This window comes from Pseudophryne corroboree, chromosome 6 (assembly GCF_028390025.1).
Source record: "Pseudophryne corroboree isolate aPseCor3 chromosome 6, aPseCor3.hap2, whole genome shotgun sequence".
In the NCBI taxonomy this organism is placed as follows: Eukaryota; Metazoa; Chordata; class Amphibia; order Anura; family Myobatrachidae; genus Pseudophryne; species Pseudophryne corroboree.
This window is the reverse complement of record NC_086449.1, coordinates 658,431,790-658,455,736: the sequence shown is the minus strand read 5'-3', so window position 1 is coordinate 658,455,736 and position 23,947 is coordinate 658,431,790. Positions and strand designations below refer to the sequence as shown.

At 42.1% G+C, this 23,947-nt stretch overlaps 1 protein-coding gene across 7 annotated transcripts in view; it reads right to left on the bottom strand.

The window, feature by feature from the left end:
- The window catches only part of TENM2 (teneurin transmembrane protein 2), a 1,540,328-nt gene that overhangs the window by 9,308 nt on the left and 1,507,073 nt on the right, over window positions 1-23,947 (bottom strand). For all 7 annotated transcript variants that reach the window (XM_063928221.1, XM_063928223.1, XM_063928222.1 and 4 more), the window contains 2 exons: window positions 15,377-15,673; window positions 10,225-11,839 (listed from right to left, as the gene is read on the bottom strand). In XM_063928221.1, the coding sequence (XP_063784291.1) occupies window positions 10,225-11,839; window positions 15,377-15,673 (1,912 nt within the window). The remainder of the gene's footprint in view (window positions 1-10,224; window positions 11,840-15,376; window positions 15,674-23,947) is intronic.

The window sequence follows — 23,947 nt, the reverse complement described above, 5'->3', positions numbered from 1 at the left end:
TTTTTCTAAGTATTGCAGTGTGTGTGTGTGTGTGTGTGTGTGTGTGTGTGTGTGTGTGTGTGTGTGACAGGTAAAGCTAAAGACGCCTGCAATGTCCATAATCCATTGAAAAGTCTTTGCTGGTGGCAGCTAAGGTATTTAATTACTCCTGTGTGTCCAAAAGTGACCAGCACATCGCATGTGGCAATTCTCATATTGGCGTATGTGTGGAATTGGCTGGCAGCGTCGTGACATATGGCATCAAATACTAATTCAAGGTTGAGTGCAAAACAACATTTTCCTCTAATGGGCAAAACCATGTGCACAGCAGGTGGAGCAGATATAACATGTACAGAGAGAGTTAGATTTGGGTGGGGTGTGTTCAAACTGAAATCTACATTGCAGTGGAAAAAATAAAGCAGCCAGTATTTACCCTGCAAAGAAACAATATAACCAGCCCAAATCTAACTCTCTCTGCACATGTTATAGCTGCCCCACCTGCAGTGCATATGGTTTTGCCCATTAGAGGAAAATGTTGTTTTGCAATCAACCTTGAATTAGGCCCATAGACTGGTGAGCATATTTAGTTAAATCCAGATAGTTCAGGTATACTATTCATGGCAGCCTTTAGCATGTATCAATGTTTTATAGTCCGTTTACTTGAGCAAGTACACTCTGTAATTTGTAACTGGACAAACCAGCCTATATAGCAGAAATCCTTTATCTTAACACATTTCATTCTATGAACATGATCTGTGACCACTGTAAAGATGTACACTTACAACACAATCTTAAAGTTTAATTCTGAAGGATGTTTTTTTTATATCTACATACTGGTAAGTATGGTAATTTAACATGACTACTTAGATGTGAAGCAGTCTTGTTTAATAAAGTTTAATTAACAAGACAATGGTTGGAACGACCGTTTAAGTATTTGAAATGCATTTGACCCCACTTGTCAGGCCTCCTTGCAAAAACGCTCAGCCACCATATTCACATTACTTACCGTCACATTCTTCTTTTCTTTTTTTCTTTTTTTTTGTTAAAGAACCTATTTTTGGTTTGAAAGGTGTAATCACGGAACAAATCCAATGTACTTGTTCCTTTTTGTAATGTCTTATCTCACATTTTATAATGGAAAATTAGTATAACTTAGACGGTACAAATTGTCAGTAAATGGCCATTTATGTAGTAAGGAAGAGAGCCACTAATCAGTTAGCCTTATTCCATTCAGAGGACATACAGATTACACTATTAAAAAAAATGATACACTTGTTACATAATAGCTGGAAATTCTCAATGACAGAAGCCTTCTATTTACAAGTGCTAACTGTGATATTGATCTGCAGTAAGTCTGTCTGTCCCTTTCTCCATACAGTATCACAGTATTGCTAAATGTTCATGTTTATTTCTAACTCTAGGCACTAAGCTGCTAAGAACTGTTAGGTAAGGTAGAGTGGAAACAGATTCATTTTTGAAAAAGGAGATTTATGGTAGACTTACCATAGTTAAATCTCTTTCTGCGATGTACACTGGGTTCCACAGGGAATACATCGGGGTGTAGAGTTGGATCTTGATCCAGAGGCACCAACAGGCTAAAGCTTTGACTGCATGGCCTCCTCTATAACCCCGCCTCTGGACACTGGAGCTCAGTTTCGTTAACCAGTCCAGTGCAGTAGCAGGTAAAGAGAAGGCAGATGTTAGTCACATATAATCACATTCTCACGACAGGAGAAGGGACCAGCGGCTAATGCCTTACAAACCCAAAGAAGCTAAGTGCGTCAGGGTCGGCGCCGTGTGGAACCCAGTGTACCTCACAGAAAGAGATTTAACTATGGTAAGTCTATCGTAAATCTCCTTTTCTGCAGCAGTGTACACTGTGTTCCACAGGGAATACATCAGGTATGTCCTAAAACAGTTCCTCATGGGAGGGGATGCACCGTAGTGGGCACAAGAACCCGGCGTCCAAAGGAAGCATCCTGGGAGGCGGAAGTATCAAAGGCATAAAACCTAACGAACGTGTTCACTGAGGACCACTTAGCCGCCTAGCACAATTGTTCAGCAGACGCGCCTCGGCGGGCGGCCCAAGAAGGTCAAACATACCGGGTAGAATGGGCCTTGATAGCAGCAGGAGCTGGAAGACTAGCCTGTGCATAAGCTTGTGCAATCACCATTCTAATCCATTTGGCCAAGGTTTGCTTATTCACAGGCCAGCCACTTTTGTGAAAACCAAAAAGTACAAAAAGGGTATCGGACCTCCTGAGAGAGGCAGTCCTCTCCACGTAAATACGGAGAGCCCGTACCACATCCAAAGACCACTCTCTGGAGGACAAACCAGAAGAGACAAAAGCCAGAACCACAATCTCTTTAGGCAAATAACCAGGGCGAGTTCGAAGAACTGCCCGGTCATGGTAAAAAATCAGAAAGGGCAGACGACAGTACAAAGCTCCTAAGTCTGACCCCCTCCTAGCAGTGACAATAGCCAGCAGAAACATGACCTTAAGTGTAAGATATTTAAGTTCCACAGATTCAAGAGGTTCAAAATGAGACTCTTGTAAGGCATTCAAGACAACAGACAGATCCCACAGAGCCACAGGAGGGACATATGGAGGCTGGATCCATAAAACGCCTGGAGTGAAAGTATGAATGTCAAGAATTAGACGCAATCTTCCTCTGAAACCACATCAACAAGGCAGAAATATGAACCTTGAGGGAGGCTAAACGAAGGCCTAAGTCCAGGCCTTGTTGCAGAAAAGCCAGAAGTCTGGAAGCTCTAAAATTATATGCATCGTAATTATTAGCAGCACACCAGGTGAAGTAAGAATTCCAGACCCTGTAATTAATCCGTGCAGAAGCCGGTTTGCGTGCCCTCAGCATAGTTTGAATAACCACCTCGGAGAATCCTTTGGCCCTCAGGAGTTAAGCTTCAAGAGACACGCCGTCAAAGCCAGCCTGGCCAGGACACAAGGGCCCTGAATGAGGAGGTCTGGGTGTTGAGGAAGTAGAAGAGGATGCTTGATTGATAGACCCTGCAGGTGTGAGAACCAATGCCGTCTGGGCCACGCTGGATTGACTAGAAGTAGTATTCCTCCTTCTTGCTTGAACTTCCATAGTACCCTGGCAGGAGTGACACTGGAAGGAACACGTATGGCAGCTGAAAGTTCCATGGAATTGCCAGTGCATCCACGAATGCTTCTTGATGATCCCTTGTCCTTGATCCGAAGACCGGAACCTTGTGATTGTGTCGAGACGCCATCAGGTCTACATCTGGCAGGCCCCATTTGTCCACTAGGAGTTGAAAGACTTCCGGATGAAGACTCCATTCTCCGGCGTGCATGTCCTGACGACAGAGAAAATCCGCTTCCCAGTTGAGGACTCCCGGAATGAACACTGCCGATATTGCTGGCAGATGGCGTTCCGCCCAACAAAGGTTTTTGACACTTCCATCATTGTCACGCGGCTTCGAGTACCGCCTTGATGATTTATGTACGCCACCATGGTGGCGTTGTCTGATTGTACTTGAACAGACCTGTTCTGTTCCAGAGGCAGGGCAAGATTCAAAGCATTGAACACTGCCCGCTATTCCAGAATGTTTACTGGGAGGAGAGATTCCTCCTTGGTTCATTGACCCTGGAGAGAGTGTTGCTCAGCACCACACCCCAACCCCGCAGGCTGGCGTCCGTAGTCAGTAGGAACCAGTTGGGGATCCAGAAGGGCCGGCCCCTGCTCAACTGTTGGTCCTGTAGCCATCAGCTCAGTGACAGACGAGCCTCCGGAGTCAAGGAGATCATTCGAGACCTGATCCGATGAGGCAGGCTGTCCCATTTGGAAAGGATTAACCTCTGCAGAGGGCGGGAATGAAATTGAGCGTACTCCACCATGTCAAAAGCCGATACCATGAGGCAGCGCCAAGTGTATCGATATCCTTGGGTGAGAAAGAAAGCATCTGTTCCTGTCCTGTAGTTTCAGGACTTTCTCCGGAGACAGAAACAGTCTTTGGCTGTGTGTGTCTAGCAGTGCCCCCAGGTGCACCATGCTCTGAGCAGGTACCAGTGAGGACTTTTTAAAGTTGAGGAGCCACCAGTGGGCTTCTAGGAATTGGACCGTCAGCTTCAGATGACTGAGGAGAACATCTTGGGAGTTTGCTAGGATCAACAAGTCATCCAGATATGGCAGGATCCTGATTCCCTGACGGCGGAGAAGGGCCATCATCACGGCGATGACCTTGTTGAAGATCCGAGGGGCTGTGGCCAGTTTAAATGGCAGGGCCTGGAATTGATAATGTAGGTTGCCAATAACAAATCGCAGATATTGCTGATGCGATATGGCAATAGGTATATGCAGGTAAGCATCCTGTATGTCCAGGGATACCATATATTCTTTGGGTTCCATGGCCAGTACAATAGAGCGCAGAGTTTCCATACGGAATTTGGACACTGTCACAAATTTGTTCAATGATTTATGGTTGAGTATAGGCCGAAAGGACCCATTGGGTTTCGGAACTAGAAACAGGGTCGAATAGTATCCCCTGCCTCTCTGGGACAGAGGTACCAACACTACCACTCCTGTGTCCAGGAGGGTTCGCACAACCAATTGTAGAGCTTGCGCTTTCAACGAAGGGGTAACCGTCGAGCAGAACTGACGAGGGGGTTGTCTCTTGAAAGAGATTGCGTACCCCTGAGAGACAAATTCCCGCACCCAGGCATCTGAAGTGGTCTTTAACCAGGCCTGGGTGAACTGCAGAAATCGGCCTCCCACCCTGGGGTCCCCAAGGGGGAGGCCCACCCATCATACAGCAGGCTTGTTTTATTTGGATGCAGGCTGACGGGTGGCCCAGGATTGTTTAGGTTTGGATTTAGTGGTTTTGGAAGTATGAGCCTGTCTCGTGTACGCCTGATCCTTTGCTTTCCCTGGAGGTTGAAAGGAACGAAAAGTGGTACTCTCTGCCTTTGGTGCAGAAGGATTAGTACTTGGGAGAGACGCAGTCTTAGCAGTCGCCAAGTCAGTCACAATCTTATTCAGATCTTATCTAAATAAGATGTCTCCCTTAAAAGGGAGCACCTCCAAGGTTTATTTGGAGTCTAGGTCCACCTTCCAGGACCTCAAGCATAGAATTCGGCAATCCAGTATAGACGTACTAGACGCCTTGGCCGCCATTACACCTGCCTCAGAGGACGCCTCCTGAATATAGTGGGAGGCGGTGGTAATATGAGACAGATATTGTCTGGCAGTGTCAGAAATATCCTGAGGCAGCTCATCCTCTAAAGCAGGGGTAGGCAAGTAATTTTTAATGGAGTCCGGATGTTATCTAATTATTTTGATCGAGGTCCAAAAAAAACACAAAATCTTTCACTTTTTCATTTGTATACATTTGTAATACCTAATTGTAATCTTATGTATACGATGACTTCTTTACTCCCAGGGTGTAAGAATTCATTGCGTCCCAAACCCCTACCGTGGAGCGCAGTATCCTTCTATCTATTCTTGTGCAGTACAGACATGAAATATATTTCAAAATATGACTGCTCACCCTTATGTACAAAGCCCGCGTACGTGGGGACGGGCAGGCCGCAACCCGCAGATGCACTAAAAAGTCCCTCCCGGCTCCGCCGCCTGGTAGCTTGGTTTCCTCTTGAGAGGGTGAGTCCCCTGGGTGCAGGGGCTGGGTCCAGTCGGGGCTCCTCCGCGCTGTGGTGAGGTGCATGGGATCCACTCAGCGCCTCAGCCTCCATCATTCCCGTGATGCCAGTGTCAGCCCGCTCACAAGAGACGTCGGGTCAGCCCGCTCACGTGGGACGCCGCGTCAGCACGCTCTGCAGGGGAAGGAAGATGGATGCTCTTGCCTCTCTGCGTCATTACAGTGTGAGCTTCCTTCCCCTGCCAGTATCCTGCCAGTATTAAAGTATTTATAATTAGAGTAAACCGGTCCGCTGTTCTGTCCTTTGCGGTCCGGAGATGGACCGCGGTCCGCCAGTTGCCGGTTCCTGCTCTAAAATTAAATAAATGAAAAATAACCGCGCTGCAACTGGGATTTATGTGCTTTAGCTGCTCTGTGTTAGAAGGTAAATGGTAAAAATTGTGTAACAAAGCGCTTGAGAATATGTATAGTAAATGTGTGTAAGTTGTAACCGTTAAAAGTGTAAAGAATAGTGCAATACCTGAAATAAAAAGGGGGTTAGGTAAATGTTTACAGCCCTTTTTATTAAAAATGTGCTGCGGTCTCCAGATGTAATTGCTGAGGTTCCAAATATGCCGTTTAATGGAGGGTAGATATAGGTACAGTCCTGGTCACCTAACAATCCCTATGCTACCAACCTTAACAAGGTGGTGAAGCCCGTCCGCTTTCGTCCTCCTCCGGCTGGTTCCCCCGCTCCGTCTTCCTGCTCTCTCCGGCCGCTCGACTCGTGCGCTAGTCTTCAAGCGCCGCACAGCGCACGAGTCGAGCGGCCGGAGAGAGCAGGAAGACGGAGCGGGGGAACCAGCCGGAGGAGGACGGAAGCGGATGGGCTTTACCACTTTGTTAAGGTTGGTAGCATAGGGATAGTTAGGTTCCTGCTCTAAAGCCTGAACCCATGCTTCAATTCCGTTTGCGGCCCAGGAGGCTGCTATAGTGGGATTATGTACTGCATCGGTAAGGGAGTAAACAGACTTCAGGCATCCCTCCACATGCTTATCCGTCGGTTCCTTCAGTGAGGTGACAGTGGTGACAGGAAGAGTAGATGACACCACAAGACGGGCGACATGAGAGTCCACCGGCGGTGGAGTTTCCCATTTGTTACTCACTCCGCAGGGATAGGCTAACGAGCCAGCATCTTTTTAGACAGGGAGAATTTCTTTCCTGGAGATGACCAGGATTCCTGACGTATGTCAATTAAATTGTCAAAATGTGGTAAGACTACTTTAGTAACCTTCTGACGTTTGAACTTATCAGGTTTCTTAGACTCACTAGTGGGATCTACCTCATCATCAATTTGTAGAATCTGCTTAATAGCCTGCACTAGGTAAGGAACATGAACCTGAGTTGAAGGGTCCTCATCAGAAGCGACTGTATCAGTGTCTGACAGATCAGTATATTCCCCATCCTCATCAGACAAATGATCTGAAATATTAGTGGATTGTGAGGAGGAAGCGGCCTGCTTAGATAACCCCTTGACCACAGAGGGGCGTGGGGCAGACTTTTGTCTACCCAAAGATTGATTTAATTGTTGTATCTGGGTAGACAGAGTGTCTGCCCAGGGTGGATTAGCTACAGGGACAATATGTGGCTGCAGTAGCACAGGAGGCCTTAAAGGGGGGGGGGGGGGGGAGACGTATCACAAGCGTATTCAGCATACTTGAGAACGCTGCCTAAGGTGGTTCCTGATTGGCCACAGGTGCTTCGGGCTGACTGGGAGATGTATGGCACCCAGTTCCTGAACCATCAGCTAAAATTCTCCCTCAGGTATATCCGTGGTGCAAGCACTGAATGATGCAGAAGCGTCCATGGATTTCCCGCCCTGTGTGGCAGATATTATAGGGAATGTAGCCTTAGAGCGTAACAGTACAATACAGCCAGACAAACACAACACCTGCAAATAACCCCCTGATTTATGTGACAGTAAATACAGGACACAAACAGAGGATTAAAGCGGTATGAGGTGACTCAAATACACAGTAAAAAACACAAAACAGTATATACTGTGTAGCACTATATATCTATGAAACCCTGACGCACCTAGCCCCCAGGGAACAGAATATAGTGATAGTAATAAGTGTGATACACTAGAATGAATCCGCACAGCAGCTACAGGCACACACAGTCACAGGTACAATGCAGAAGTTATTACAGATTAACAATAAAACTGCACTGGACCAGTAAACATATATATATATATATATATATATATATATACAGATAGATATAACCATGCACAGTAGATACTGGCTGTATATCTCAGAATACTTGCACTAAATATTCAGGTAGAAGTGCACTTGTTCTTAACTAACACTGTCTAAAATGACATGTAGAAGGAGACATAGCCCTGCAGTCCCGTAGATCAGCCACAGCTACTTGTGTAAAGATGGCGCCGAAATCTCTGTCAGGGAGTGAGGAAGAGTGAAATGCTTCTCCAGGGCGGGAACACCAGCAGTAGATGGCGCCAGGAGCTGGGGGAGGGGCTACAGGTCAGTGCCTTATCCCCTATACTGGTCCTCACCACCAGGTACTGTGAAGCCTATATAAAACAGATTTTTCAAAATCCGGCCTGTGCTCCCTGCCCTGATGGATATAGTGGAGTCCCTGTACAGTACAGTGTCAATGCCAGCGGCGCGGTCCGTCTCCTGGGACCGCGTCTGGACCACGATTTACCGGCGGGTCCCACCTGGGGAACCCTCTTACCTTCTCCCTGATGTGCAGCCACGTGATCCTAGAGAGCGTCAGCGTTGGTGTGCCTGTGAACCGGTGCGCCTCCACTGCAAGTACCCGGAAACTCCCTGCGGGAGTATGCAGCGCTGCTGGGGAGGTGATGGAGCCGCAGCACAGCATGTCAGAATAACACAGGAAGTGCTGCGGCCCTTGAAGTCTTCTAAAAAGCTCTTTTCAGGGCTGCCTAGCACAGCCCCCCCTGTTAGGTGACTTGCTATGCAGACACCAACTTACAAACTGAGCTCCAGTGTCCGGAGGCGGGGTTAGAGAGGAGGCCATGCAATGCATCCTGGGAACAGTCAAAGTTTAGCATGTTGGTGCTTCTGGATCAAGATCCAACTCTACACCCCAATGTATTCCCTGTGGAACACAGTGTACCTCGCTGCAGAAACATATTTTCATAGGACTGTAACAAATTTATCATACAGTTTGCATCATGCGAACTCTGAAAGTTTCTTACAACTTTACAGCAGGTTAGCCACTTAATGTTTTTGGACAAAAATAAAATAAACAAATTGTGAATTTTTCATATTTAATTTAATAACATAATCTTTAAAAATGCATTTAAACATTTTATAAAAAACATGCACCCCATGTGTCTATATGTCCCCATTGGAACATTATCTCCCACCACTAATAGATTCCACAGTGGCATTGGACCCCCAGTGGTATTACTGCTCACACTGCTGGTATTGACTGTCCCCCAGTGCTATTAACCCCCCCCCCCCACCCCCCACCCCTCCACCTTTGTCCATAGGTCCCCACTGTAGAACAGATCCCTCCTCCAGTTTAATAAAAGTGCTTGATAAATTGGGTAATTTAGTCATTCCCAAGGAGATATACAGCAAGGGTGGTAACCATCACAAACTATGTAAATCCAGTGTTAGGGGCTTATTTAATAGACATGTTATTAAAATAATAATTTTCCAGTGAAAACAGCAGTTTTCACCAGAGTTAGGGTTTGATAAATTAGCCCCTTTAAATCTCATGATACGTGTATGATCATTTTTAAAGGAAAATATAAATATAATGGGAAAGCAGCTAGTCTATTTTCTTTAGGATTTCAAGGATGTACTTTAATTGCAGAAGAACATAATGGCAAAATGTAGGCTCTTGCTGGGCAGTGAGTCCAAAGAGTTACTAATAATTTCCATCAGTGTGTGTAAGAATCCTCACACCCTAATGGAACCTGAGAGGATTCGCTTTATCTAAACTACACAGGTAATACAGATACAATGTCTATTTATAACAGTCTATTCGCAGTGACAGGCTATGTACTTACACACTTAAACTCTGATTTACGTAGGAAGATAAATACTCTTTTTCTCAGATTTTGAAAATCCTAGGTAATTATAAATGTGCATACACACGGTGAGATTCGGGCTAAACCCCGATTCTCACTATGCGATAGGGACTAGGTCGGTATCGCAAGCATATAATGAGTGTGCTTGCGATACTGGCTTTGTCCGATTTTGGCTAAGTGTTAATTTTGACTATCTTTTCTACGAGATAGTCAAAATTGACTTGCCTGCACAGTCTATCTAGGCTTGCGTTGACGACCGCGCGGGACCACGCATCGGGATCGCAAGGTGACTTTCACCTTGCGATCTGCACTAACTTTTCTTACGATTTTGACTATATAGTCAAAATCGTAAGAGAAAATCTCACCATGATTACACACCTTAACACTAATATGAAATGTTTTGTACTGTATAAGGAAAGATGTTTAATTTTAATTGAATGTTTCAAGTTAAAAAAGAATAGATTATATGACTTTATGAGGCAAAGTGTGTTTCAAATGTAAATAGTTTTATAACAAATATTTTAGCTCAATAACTTACCTGTTACATAGTTTTTTAAATCCATTTCAGTGCTCAGAGGATTGTTATTCTTAAACATGTATAAATTGAAAGGAGTAGGATCTCGTCCAATTTTCTTCCACATTGTGTAATCTGGAGATATCCAGCGACCAGCCAACACATCATAATCTCTCTGGGCAAAATGTACAAGTTTTGTTAAAGGATCATAGACTCCTCCGTGAAACCCAATGACAAGCTGGAAATTTGGATTTGAATCAAAGTAAATTTCACCAAAGGGAGTATATTGTAACTGTTTAATCATCACCCCATTGATGCTGAAGGCTGCCAGTGGCGTGCCTGTATTGTCGGAGGCAATGTAATACTCTTCCCCACTGCTGCTTTCCATTGCAAAAAGATGGCCTTGCAAATCATAGTACAAAGAAATAATTTCGGAATTTGAATGATTATAGACATGAGTAACGCGTGTTGGGTTGTGAAGATCAGCATAAAAGAACTGGAGATGAAGGCCTAAATTAGTTTTACATGAAGCTCTACGCCCCAACCCATCATAGCGATATTGTACATTCCATCCGAGGACCTTGTTGTAGGCTTTGGTGAGAAGGCCCTTTGAGTTGTAGTCAAAAATATCAGCACCTCTTTGACTCAGGAACCCATCATCATCTATTTTGTATTGTACATCCCCTAAGCGTGTTATCCTGTCTCTGAGATCATATCGCAAAGGCAGCAGACGTACACCATTTCCAGGAGTCAACAGGTACAGGTTTCCATTTAGGTCATAGTTGTAACGCCATGTTTGTCTGTCATTAACTGCAACAGTTAATAGCTGACCATCTCCATCATATTCATATGTGTACTTAGTCGTGTTGGCATAAGGACCAAGTTTCAGCTCTCTTTTTATAACCCGACCCATACTGTCATATTGAACAGTCATCCAATACATGAGTGATCTAAATATTTCATACTGAACTTCTTTAATGCGTCCATGAGTGTCAAAATGCTTTGTCAAGGTCATGACTGCTGTAGTAATGATCTGATTGACATCATAGTATATTACGCCAAATTTACCAAAGTGTTCAATTTTTCCAGAAATATCATCATAACGGTATAACTCAACAGGAAGCGGGGTTTCACTTATGATAGGTTTAATGCTTGCCACTCGGAAACTGTTGTCATGGTAAGTGTAATCAAATCTAGCATTAACCATACCTTCTTCAGAAAACCTGTATATCTGTTTGTCCACTAATGGTCCAATTTTCCGATAGCGAATTGTACAAGAAAAACCACCACTTTGCAGATTGACCATTTTTAAAACTCCAGTGGTTTCATCATAACCAAAGGTGACTGCAGTGCTGTCATATATGATCTCAGATAACTTTGACAGCTTCCCATACTTATAGAACACTTGTCGACCAGTACCAAGAAATGATGTCTTCAGAATTCGGCCATCTTCACTGTAGTCAAATATGATTGATGCATTGCTTTCTGGAGGATTGTATATATTCCTGATGTATCCAATAGATGTATGGGTTGACATACTATGCCGAGCAACACTAGGCATGGTTACAGAGTATAGGCGGTCGGATGAATCATATTCAAAGATGTACTGCCTCTGACTTTGAAGAAGGAGCACCATGGACTGCAAATAAAATATATTAAAAAAAGTTATATTATACTTTTTAACAGCACATATTCCAAAATATATGTGTATATAAATGAAATCAGTAATCAAATGGGAAAAACACTCTCTGCACTGAAAAACAATTTAGAAAGATACAACCTACGTAAGGAAATAATATTTTGAACTGTAAATTGTGATGGTAAAGATTGCTCATTTTATTACTTGAACGCACAGAACTTGGCACATAAAATTTTATGACAGTTATCTCCACAAAATGTAGTTCAGCCAAATAGTATATTTTTGGAAAACAATCACACTTGTAGACTTAAAAGTTCCAACATATTTTACTGCAAATACATATATAAAATTGTGTGTGCGTCACCCGTGAAGACAAAACTTATGATTAAACCAAACAACTTCTGGAACAGCGGTTCTTAACCTTTAATATTCCCATTTTTTTTATATAACATTACTGTTCTCTATAATTTAAACATTACTTGTCAGCACACAATAGATTATGAAAACTCTGTGTTCAAACCGGCATTATGGCTCTCTCTTGTGGGATATAACACTGTGGGGGGTGACTAATCATATATATTGAGGAGAGAATATAAATATTAGGGATTTGTAAGTTATGTTTAATTTAAAATTGAGTTATGAATCTGATAATTAACAGACACGACAGATGAAGGGTAGCTTTTCTTATCCATAGAAGGTTGTCCTTAGCTTGTTAGTAAACTTAGGAATTGCAGAGGTGAGCCTTTGTGGTTATTAGAATGCATAGCGGTATATCCTGAGCAGGATGACCCAGGAGCTGGAAATCAGATTAACATCTGACATTCACAGTACTAACCAAATGTTCCAGTCTGCTGGAAGAGACGGATGAGACCAATTACCTGACAGACAGTCCTTTGACTTTGTTTCCATCTACAGGAAAGCAAACCAGTGGAGTGTCATTAGGCCACAAGTGTATTGAGATGCCCACACAAGGTAACTACACTAGATTAAAGGCACATTACATTGGATATGGTTTATGAAGTAAAATTAATATTTCCATAATCAGAAAGAATGTTCAATTTTCCATAGACAAAACATATCTGGTGTATTCGCAGGTGGGGTGCGAGTTGCATAACTCTAAGAAGCATCGTTTCCAAGATATGAAGTATCTAGGCTGATTCCACCTCACAATGTTTCATATTTAGTGTCATTTAGTAGCTAAAATAGTAGAGAGGAATATGGGCACCCCATTTTCTAGATCACAATTTAACAGGAGAAGTTGTGCCCAATTATGTGAATTTGAGTTCTAAGTTATATGAGCAAGTCAGGGAGGATCCCAGCCTCAATTATCTATCCAGGTAATCGGTCTAAGGTGTGATACTTTGTTTTAAAAGGTGTAGTTATCTATTGTTCTGAGTACAGACTTTGGAGAATCTATGCTTGGCATGGATGTTTGCAACCTGCAATTTCTTCTATTTCTCCTGGGACAGATTAGCTAAGTGTTAACTGTAAGGTTTGTGATTTTGATTGCTTGCTTGTCTGCACTTTGTAACCGTTTCTTGTTATCATTCTTTTCTAAATAGTTTAGTATGCTCCCAGAAACCAATCCTTTCAAGAGATTGTGAGACCACTAGACTATAGGGGGGTACACACGGTGAGATCCGTGTTTAAAATGTAAGCAATCTGACTAGATTGCTTAGATTTTAAGCACGGATCTGTTGTGTGTATGCCCCCCAGCGATACCGATGGCAGCCCCGCACATCGCCGGTGCTAGATTGAGACTGCATGCAGGCTCAATCTAGCAGGTCGCTCACTTCAGCGCTGTGTGAAGTGAGCGGCCCCCCGTTGTCGTCCCCCCTCGCACAGCACATCACGCTGTGCTGAGCGGGGGGAGAGATGTGTGCTGAGTGGTCTGCATTAAGATCGCTCAGCACATATCTCTCCCGTTAGTACTGGCCTTAAGCTACAAACTGTTATTAATTGCTGAAGCAGGTGGCAAACAGCATACTGCGTGGACATTGTTGTGCCTGTGCAATATTTTTATAGATATGTTTAGGGAACATAGATATGGGAGATATGGATTTAATGTTATTACAGCCTGTGGCAGTGATGTATGTTGAATTACTGTGCTCTGACCAATAGTTAGAGTGCCAGGTCCTTCCGAAAAGTCAGGGATAGGAATGAGGTCCCTGATAGGAAGTATTCTATTACCAGTGGTAATTTACCGCATTGCCAAAAACGTGTATTTACTGGGTATAGCCCCTTTTTACTGTGCAGTAAATTACCCTGTATCCCATGGGAACGCATAGGTATGCAACTTTTTGTGGTATCTATCTGTTTCTGCGGCAGTCATCCTGGCTTTTGAGATGACTTATCAGAGATTTGGTTTTGCATGCCTAAGGGGCCTATTTATCACCATCCACATCACAGGGATGTATCAATTATCGCATGCAGGGGCAGAGCTTGCGGTCAAGCTCTGTCCCTGCAATGCCTCTTCGCAGCATCATGATGTCCTGCTGCGCAAGCGCCACCTCCGCCCGGTCCCCCCCTGTCACGACTACCCCCGCGCGCCGCGGACCCCCCCAGCAGGATAATATACTTACTTGTTCAGGGATCCAGCCTGCTCTGCTTCAGGAGGCTTCCTGGCGCCGGGTCCTTCTCCTCCGCTGTGACCCCCTGTGCTGTTAAAGTGCACTGCCAATTTGCGGTGTCACTTTACTGCACTGGGGTAACACTGCAGCATATGGGGGACATATGGTGGCAGCGCTCACCAGATCAGCAGACACCGGCTCACTGGACAGGTGAGCATGGTTTGTTTGTTTTTTTACTTTTTATTTTTTTTATTTTTACACTGTGATCAGCTTGTATTTCGGACACTCATAGCTGATCACTGGAGCCGGGTGCCGCACAGCTTTCTCTGCCAGGGGCAGAGAAAGCTGGGCAAAAGGGTGCTTATCGCAGTGCTGTCCTGTGATCTCGCCAGCCTGTGCTGGCGAGATTATCACAGGGCACACTGCGGTATTTTTTCACAGTTTCTTTTTTAGTAAATATGTTCAGATCTAATTTCTCATTATAAGTATGGGGAATGCAATGTGGCTTACTAAAAAAAAAGTGAATTAAAGGGTTTGCAGCAGTTTTTCATGAAAATTGCTCCAAATGCCCTTAAATACATTCAGGTGATACTAAAATAATGTGAAAAGGGTGTGAAAACACCCTTTTTCACAATATTTTAGTAAAAATAATGTTAATAAATAGGCCCCTAAGGCAGGCAGACCAAATACCCCATTAAGTGCCTGGGGCTAATAGGATTGCACTGGTCATGCTAATTAGCTAATAACCGCTCCCTTTAAGTTGATTATCTTCTTGATGATATAGCATACAGTTGCTGTGTATGGCCTCACTGACTTTTACTACATTATCACAAATCTAAATGTTACACATGTACTAAAGATTGCTTCATTTCCATGTCTGTTCAGTGTACAATCATGATCACGTGTCTATGTTTTGATACACATTAATCTTTTATTAATTACAAACTATTTCTTAAATTCAGTTTACCTTTTCAAGATATGTATAACTCCACGTCTTTCCATCTGCAAATGAGCGGGAGATAATTCTCCCTTGTTTGTCCATCTCTGCTCTTTCACTCATGGCCCCGCGCTGAAATCCAGACAATCTCCCATTGTAGAAATAAGACACGTTGACAGGCGCTAATCCGCTGCTTGGAAGCCAGAGGAGTGGTCGTCCTACTTGATCATAGACGATTCTCAGGGTAAACTTCCGGTGATCATCGTATATTTTTTCAGTATGAGAATTCCTATCAAAATCTATGGACAATAAGTTTCTTCCGTGGACCTAAAAGAAGGAAAACCAATAAATGATTTTAGAAAGAAAATCAACGGAAGGTGATTTCTGTAAATCCAAATTTGTGCATGTTAAAAAACCCCCCAAGTTTATCTTTTATAGTTTATTGAATATATTCTTTGTGGTGTTTCTAAGGGATAAAAAGTATCAATTTATATAGCGGCATAATTCCTTTGGTACATTCCTTACTGTCATAGCCCTGGGTCACTCCATATTTATGTCAATAGCCCTGCCCCTGGGTAACTCCATATTGATGTCAATAGATGAGGAAGAATGGGCAAATGCCCTCAGACCAATTGCAGCAAAAAATGAACAAGTATTGTGTCTGCAACATAAACTAAAACCCATAACGCAAAACCTAAAAAGGCACTTTTCTCGCAGATGTTCAGACTACTGACATTCACAGTAAATTACAGTCACCCACTGTATTTTTGTATCTTGACAACGTAAATGTACATCAAAATGTACGGCATAAAAAAACCAACGTTTTGAAAATATTTACATTGTTGGTATGGTACAACAGAAATGTTAAAAGGAGTATTAAACGTTTTAATATAAAAATTGAGCACTTTATGTCTGTACACCCACACACAGTATTTCAGAGCTGTTATGTAGTCTTTAGCGATATTCTCAAATCAAAATATAAAAAGATAATCTGTTCTTCTTTTCAGTCTCATACATTCGGTTTTCATCTTACTGCTAAATACTACTTTCCCATTGAAAAAGTAACATTAATTTTTAGAGTTAGACGTGTCCTTCTATAACACATTTAAATATAGCTTTCTATACCAGTTTTACAAAAGAATGCATACACATTATTAAAGGGAAAAAAAGCTTATGAGAGGTTGTGCTTACTTAATTGAGCAGTTTCATTTTGATGTGTAAAGAAAGTCGTACTGCAGAGTGTAATTACCGTGTCATATTAATTATATGGGAAACCAAAACAATAAAAAAGACTAACTCCTACTTTCCCTTAGAACATTAATAGCCACATAGTGGCTAAACAAAATTTCACATTGCTGTGCTACCATTAGCGTGCATATAACAATATATTTATATACTTTTCAAATTAAATTGTTTAATTAAAATGAACACCAATCAAGGGTGACTATAGGAATTTGGGGGCACCAAGAACATGCAAAATGATGCTACCACTAGTAAAAGAACCAAGGAAGCATATACCAGTATACCAGTATACCATAACAAGAAAAGTACCAGTGAAACTACTTTAACCAACGCTAGGTTGAAGACCTCAGTGATATTGGAATAACATGTAAGCATTGACAGACTACAGCTATTTCATTATTAGCAAAAATACAAATATTAATAAGTGCACAAACTACCATTTTTATTGGAATAAAGACAATGAAGACTCAATGAGCACTGGGGGCAGCTAGTTCAACACAATACACAATATGCGTCTCATAGACGTCCTCCCACTGCATATTAACAAAATGTCTTCCACATGTATACAGGTTGAGTATCCCATATCCAAAATGCTTGGGACCAGAAGTATTTTGGATATTGGATTTTTCTGTATTTTGGAATAATTGCTTACCATAATGAGATATCATGGCGATGGGACCCAAGTCTAAGCACAGAATGCATTTATGTTTCATATACACCTTATACACACAGCCTGGAGGTAATTTTAGCCAATATTTTAATAACTTTGTGCATTAAATAAAGTTTGTGTACATACACACAACTCATTTATGTTTCATATACACCTTATACACACAGCCTGAAGGTCATTTAATACAATATTATTAATAACTTTATGAATTAAACAAAGTTTGTGTACATGGAGCCATCAGAAAACAAATGTTTCACTATCTCAGTCTCACTTAAAAATTCAGTATTTCGGAATATTCCATATTTCTGAATATTTGGATATGGGATACTCAACCTGTATATTGTGGTATTAAAGGCCATCTGCATAATATAGTTATAAAATACAATCCTTTCTTTACTAATAATTTCACTTGTGCAGGAGAAAAACAGGAGATATACTTTATTACAAACCCAATTAATAAGATAGTCTGTCCAATCTGGCATAGGGTTTGGTATAACGTAATGAATTTCAGGTTATATTACTTTATATTAATAAAGTAAAACATAAGCTACAGAAAAGTGCAACACGCTTTCTAGGACCTCAGACCCTCTGTTCAGAAGTAACGTCCTGGTGGGGTCAGAATTTACCTACACCTAAAGTGCAAAAGCACATGACCATCCAGTAAAAGTAAAAATTAGATGGTGAAATGGTTAGCATTACTGCTTCACAGCACTGAGATCGTGGGTTTGATTCTACCACGGCCCTATCTGTGTGGAGTTTGTAACTTATCCCCATGCTTGTGTGGGCTTCCTCCGGGTACTCTGCTTTCCTCCCACACTCCAAAAATATAGTTATAGGTTAATTGGCTCCTTACAAAATTAACCCTAGTGTGTATGTGTGTGTAAGTACATGGGCAGCCTAGATGGACAAAGTGGTCTTACCTACCGTCAAATTCTATGTTTCTATGTTTACCTTCACTCCGGGCTTGGAAAGTGTGAAGATGTTTCAATATTTTATAATTAGTATAATAGGTGTGCAAACAACTGTGAGAGAAGGGCTGATGCATACCTCTTTTTCTCTATCTCTTAGTATCCTATTTTGTGGTTACCTGGCGGTGTCAGGTTTCTCAATGATCTCACTTATACCCCTTTCACACATAATCCAAAACCTCAGACTTTTTGCCATGCATGCGCATCGACCTGGGTCCGGTTTATGTTTGAAAGGACTAACCCAGGTTGACAATTTCCCTTCTGTTACCCCTTCAATTGACCAGTGTTATTCCCAGGACTTGCAACTCCAGGTCAGTACCATGGCAAATGTGTGATAGGAATGACTCGGGTCTTAATGAACTGGGTCATGCCTAAAATAAATTAATTGGCGGAGACAGTAGTGCTTGGATATGACATCATCTTCAAGTACCCACTGTAAGCCAGAAGATCCTGGTCACTGGAAGACCCGGGTCTGGTGTGAACGGTGCCAACCTGGGAATAACCCAAGTTGTCACCGATGTGTGAACATGTGAACAGGGGTAAGTACAGAAAATGATGGCTTCAACCTGTTCCCAGTATCCCAGGACCGAGCTGGGTTAAAGCTGGGGTTTTAAGCCAATAATATTTCTTTCCTCAATATACAGATCCTCCTGAATCAATGAATCTCTCAGAGAAGCAATTATTTTAATATACTGTATACAGGCCAATAATTTTTATATCCTTCAAAATCTCAGCTAATAAACAGACATCTCACTACTTCTGAGTGTATATATACGTAAAAGACAAGCTCTCCCTTGTGGACTTGTCTGTACTCCCTTCTAAGAGCTATCTACAGCTAAATCATTAACCCACGTGGAAAATGGATGTTGGTGAACCCCCTGACAGAGAGAAGTGATCAAAAGTTCCGTTCTTCAGCTTTATATGCGTAACAATTAAAGTGTCTACAGGCACTAGTTCCACATAGATTAGGCAGAATATTTCTTAATTCCTCAAATACAGTAGATGCTTGAGAGGAAGTTTAGCCTCTGGCACCTCTTTGAATATTTGGTGGGCTTGCACTGAATTAACCAGCTACTGGTCAGATGTGAGAAACCTTATCAATTCTCAAACAAGCTTTCTAAATCTCTATAATGTTATCATAATACTCCTGTACAACAAAAGGCCAATCCAACTTCATTAATCATATAACGTTAGCTGCCACCTGTCAGTTAGCGACCATACTGAAGTCTCCAAATTCTCCTAATACTAAAGTTGTGGTCAATCGGTTTTTTTTTTGTTTGTTTTTTACCGTGTGAAAAACAATTACAATTATTAAGGGAAACATGGGAAACTCAGAACATTCCTTTAACTTTTTCTCTTTAAATGACTCTATTGGTCAATAACTGCAGTGCTGACCTCTCCCACCCCATGAACTTTACCCCCTTCACCCCACTCCCAGCTTCTCATTTTCTCTCCCCCTCTCTCACTTCTCTTTTACCAACCTAAATATAATAGAACACCAGGCTGGCAAACCTCAAAGGTTTTGCAAGTTACACCGTGCCAATATTGCAATATTTACTTCAATACAGGTAATTTAAACTGGGTGATGAATGTAGAATAAGTAAGCTGAGAAAAGCTCCTGAGTTATATAGGAAGATTGTTCCAGAAAGCTACAATGCTTCTCACCACTGTGGTTTAGGGCTCCTTGGGAAATTTACCACAAAGAGTAGACTCAGTGATATTGCTACCTCCAACAGTTTGCAACCTACATTAACATAAAAAGAGAGGACTTGGGTACAAGGCAGTATATTCGCCATCATTTATTTCCTAAATCAAAATATTTTTCTTAATGACAGTAAATTAACATTGATGGTGGCCATAATGATGCATTTTTACAAATCACTTTATAAAGGATAGCAGATTTGTGAATATATAGTTGTGAATCTGTAATAGTTTACAAACAATTAGGAAGCTGCTCAATCATACCTGGAGGTAATTATATATCAGGTGCTGGAAGGGGGAGGGGTCACAGACAAACAACAGACAAAGAGGAAGGGGGGTGCAAATCCCCAACCCCCAAATTCCCTTCCGCACACTGAGAATTACCTGTAACAATCCCTGAACCTATCTGGTAATAAAATTCAGAGAATTCATCACAAATGTTTGCAAACACATGTTTAGCTGCTGGCCACTTCACGGCTTCTCTGATACAGCAGTCCTAACCTAATCACTTTATAAAGGATAGCAGATTTGTGAATATATAGTTGTGAATCTGTAATAGTTTGTCATTTTATTTCTTCTACAAAAGAAAAACATATTTCTGCATTTTAATCATTGCCTCTTAGCTCTTAGAAAGTGCCATTAATTGGCAGTAAAACAGCCAATTACGTAGCAAATTTATTAGACTCATCTGGGTTCCCACATGTCTCAAATCTTCATGTGATACTTTGCAAAACAGGATATTTATATTTGCTTTTACAGTGTACAAAAATGACACTCCAGTAGTTTTTAGGTTTCCTTTATCTTTAAATCACTGTTTACTGCTAGAAAAAAAAACAGAAAAAAACCCCCACAGAATACCGTGGATGACCTGAGATGTCCACTGAGGTTGTCATGGAAACCATAGAAGTCAAACTAGGAGAAATATATCAAGAGCTAATTCATCTTCAGGATTCATAAAAGCAAAACGAGAACAGGGGGGAAAAAGTGTCATTGTAATTTGAATCCACAGCAACCCAATGCACTTTGAAGTAAGCTTCGCTTTAAGTCGCTACACTCCACAGCAAAACATTTTAATAACGGCTCTTTCAATTCCTGCATAGCCTGCATAGCACACACATAAACAATGGAGAAGTCTTAGAACAAACTGACTCTATCATCTGCAGCCTAAATATACAGAAATAAAGCAGGATTCCTTGAAAATAATAAGCAAACTGACTGTATGTAAATGAACTCTAGACTTTCTACTTCATTTCAAATTACATTTTCAGTCCACTCATCCTTCTATAATCTCATAGTGATTTTCATTTAAAAGAGCTAAACAGAGATGTGATTACTTTAACAGGAGCTAACACCAGACAATTAAATTTTGAGGTGTTGATAGATAAAGCAATGTTTTCATTTGCATAAACACGACGGCAGGAAATCTAACCTGTAGCAAGGTTTCACTTGGAAGACTTGTGTATTTAACTTTGGTAAATTACCACAAGTACCTCTATTAACTTTTTAATAATCAGTGTCAAGGTTTTGCTGGAGGCTGCCTCTTCCCACAAAAAAAAACACCAAAACTTAATACACACACACACACACACACACACACACACACACACACACACACACACACACACACACACACACACACACGCTACAAAAATCCCTGGAAAATGCTGAGCTTACTTCTCAGGAAAACAGATTAATTGTTGCAAATAATCAACTGCTAAATCCAAAATCAATTATGCTTTGCAAAAATGCCATTGTTAAAGATTGGATAGCCATATGTGGGGTTTGTATCTTTCACATCACACCATCTGCATGTAAAACAATATCAATTTTATGCCTTCTGGGAGTCAAGTAGTAGGAAGTTGCTGCCAATGGACGGTGTCTAATTAAATCCAGGAATTGATTACATGTGATGCACTCATGTACATGCAAGGTTAAATGCTCTACATAATCGTATGGCAGATTATAAGGATACTACCCTCTAAACCTAATGAGTATCCAACAGCAACCCCATTTAAAAGGATAATCATCAATTAAATGGAAATAGCTATAAATCAATAAACAAATGCTAAGTTGTTTTGTGCTTTAATGCCCTTAAATAATATAACTAGATGTAAACATTGAAACCATTCATACTATTAATGAGCAAAACTAATAAGACTTGTGCTTTTTGAAGTCACTATATTAATATACTTTTATTGATCTTTCTCCAAACTATATTCTTTTTATTCTTCCCACTTCCTACTTATTGTAATCTGATAATGAAGTAGCATAAGGAAAGCAGTGGATACACAACTCATATGTATACACAATGCTTAACAAATGGGCAGTGTAGTAACATTCAGGGAGATATGTAAACAAACCTCCCAAGGGGATGTGCTGCCTATAGCAACCAATCAGATTCTAGCTATCATTTTATAGAATTTACTAGATCACAGGTTTTCAAACTCGGCCCTCCAGACCCCAGACAGTCCATGTTTTCCAGGTAACGTGGAGTTCAAAATGTGACAGTTGATGATACACAGTGGACCTGCCCGGTGACCTGGAAAACGTGACCTGTGTGGGGTTCTGAGAACAATTGTACTAGATAAATGATAGGTAGAATCTGATTAGTTGCTACGGGCAACACCTCCACTTGTTCTGTTTAGAAGGTTTGATAAAACTCCCCCTAAGGCCATGCAGCCCTGAATAATGAGAAATCATGCTATTTGGCCGATTACTGACTACAATAAGCTGCAGGAGAGCGTGGGAAGACTGCGGGCACTGACTACAATAAACTGCGTGAAGAGTGCTGAAGACTGTGGGTGCTGACTACAGTAAGCTTCGGGCAGTGGTGGGGGTGCTGGGGGCAGTAACTACAGTAAGCTGTGAGGAAGACTGCGGGCACTGACTACAATAAGCTTTGGACTGGAGGTGGGGCTGGGGGGCACTAACTACGAAAAGCTGCGGAGAGTGCAGGAAAGACTGCGGGTGCTGACTACAATAAACTGCGTGAAGAGTGGTGAAGACTGTGGGTGCTGACTACAGTAAGCTTCGGGCAGTTGTGGCGATGCTGGGGGCAGTAACTTCAGTAAGCTGTGGGGAAGACTGCGGGCACTGACTACAATAAACTTCAGGCAGGGGGGTCAGGGGGGCACTAACTACGATAAGCTGCGGAGAGTGCGGGGAAAGCTTTGGGTGCTGACTACAATAAACTTCAGGCAGGGGGGACTGGGAGCACTGACTAGAGTAAAATGTGGGGAGAGCGGGGAAGACTGGGGGTGCTGACTACAATAAGCTTCAGGCTGGGGGGCACTAACTACAATAAGCTTCAGGCAGGGGGGTACTGACTGCAATAAGCTGCGGGGAGTGTAGGGAAGGCTGCAGACGCTGACTACAATTTATTTCGGGGGGGGGGGCACACTGACTACAATAAGCTGCAGGGAAGGCTGTGGGCACTGACTACAATAAATTTTGGGAGGGTGGGACTGGGGGTACTGACTACAATAAGCTGCAGGGAAGGCTGTGGGCACTAACTACAAAAAGCTTCAGGAGGGGGGTCTGGGAGCACTGACTACAATAAGATGCGGGGAAGGCTGCGGGCGCTGACTACAATAAACTTCAGGCAGGTGGGGACTGGGAACACTGACTTGAATAAGCTACAGAAACCACAAGCAGGTAGCGCAGGGAGTAGAGATACAGGATAGAAGTTGCCAGCTGGATAGTGGAGACACGGGAGCAGAGGTTGCGGGCGGGGAGAGGAGACACAGGGAAGAAGTCTGAGAGCTGGGAGCAGAGACATCACAGACTTTTCTGAAAAGCTGACCACAAAAAGACAGATTTTTGAAAGTTACATTTGTTAATGAAGCATGATGAATGCCTCCGAGCGGTACTTTGAAATCGCAGCAACTTCAAAACACAATTATCACTATTGGATATGTAGGTGGGAGGCACGCAACTAATGCAGCAATTTAGCATTTGCATATTACTGCAATAAGGAATGATTTTCCACAGCTATTTAACAAAAAATCTTTGCCCAGAACA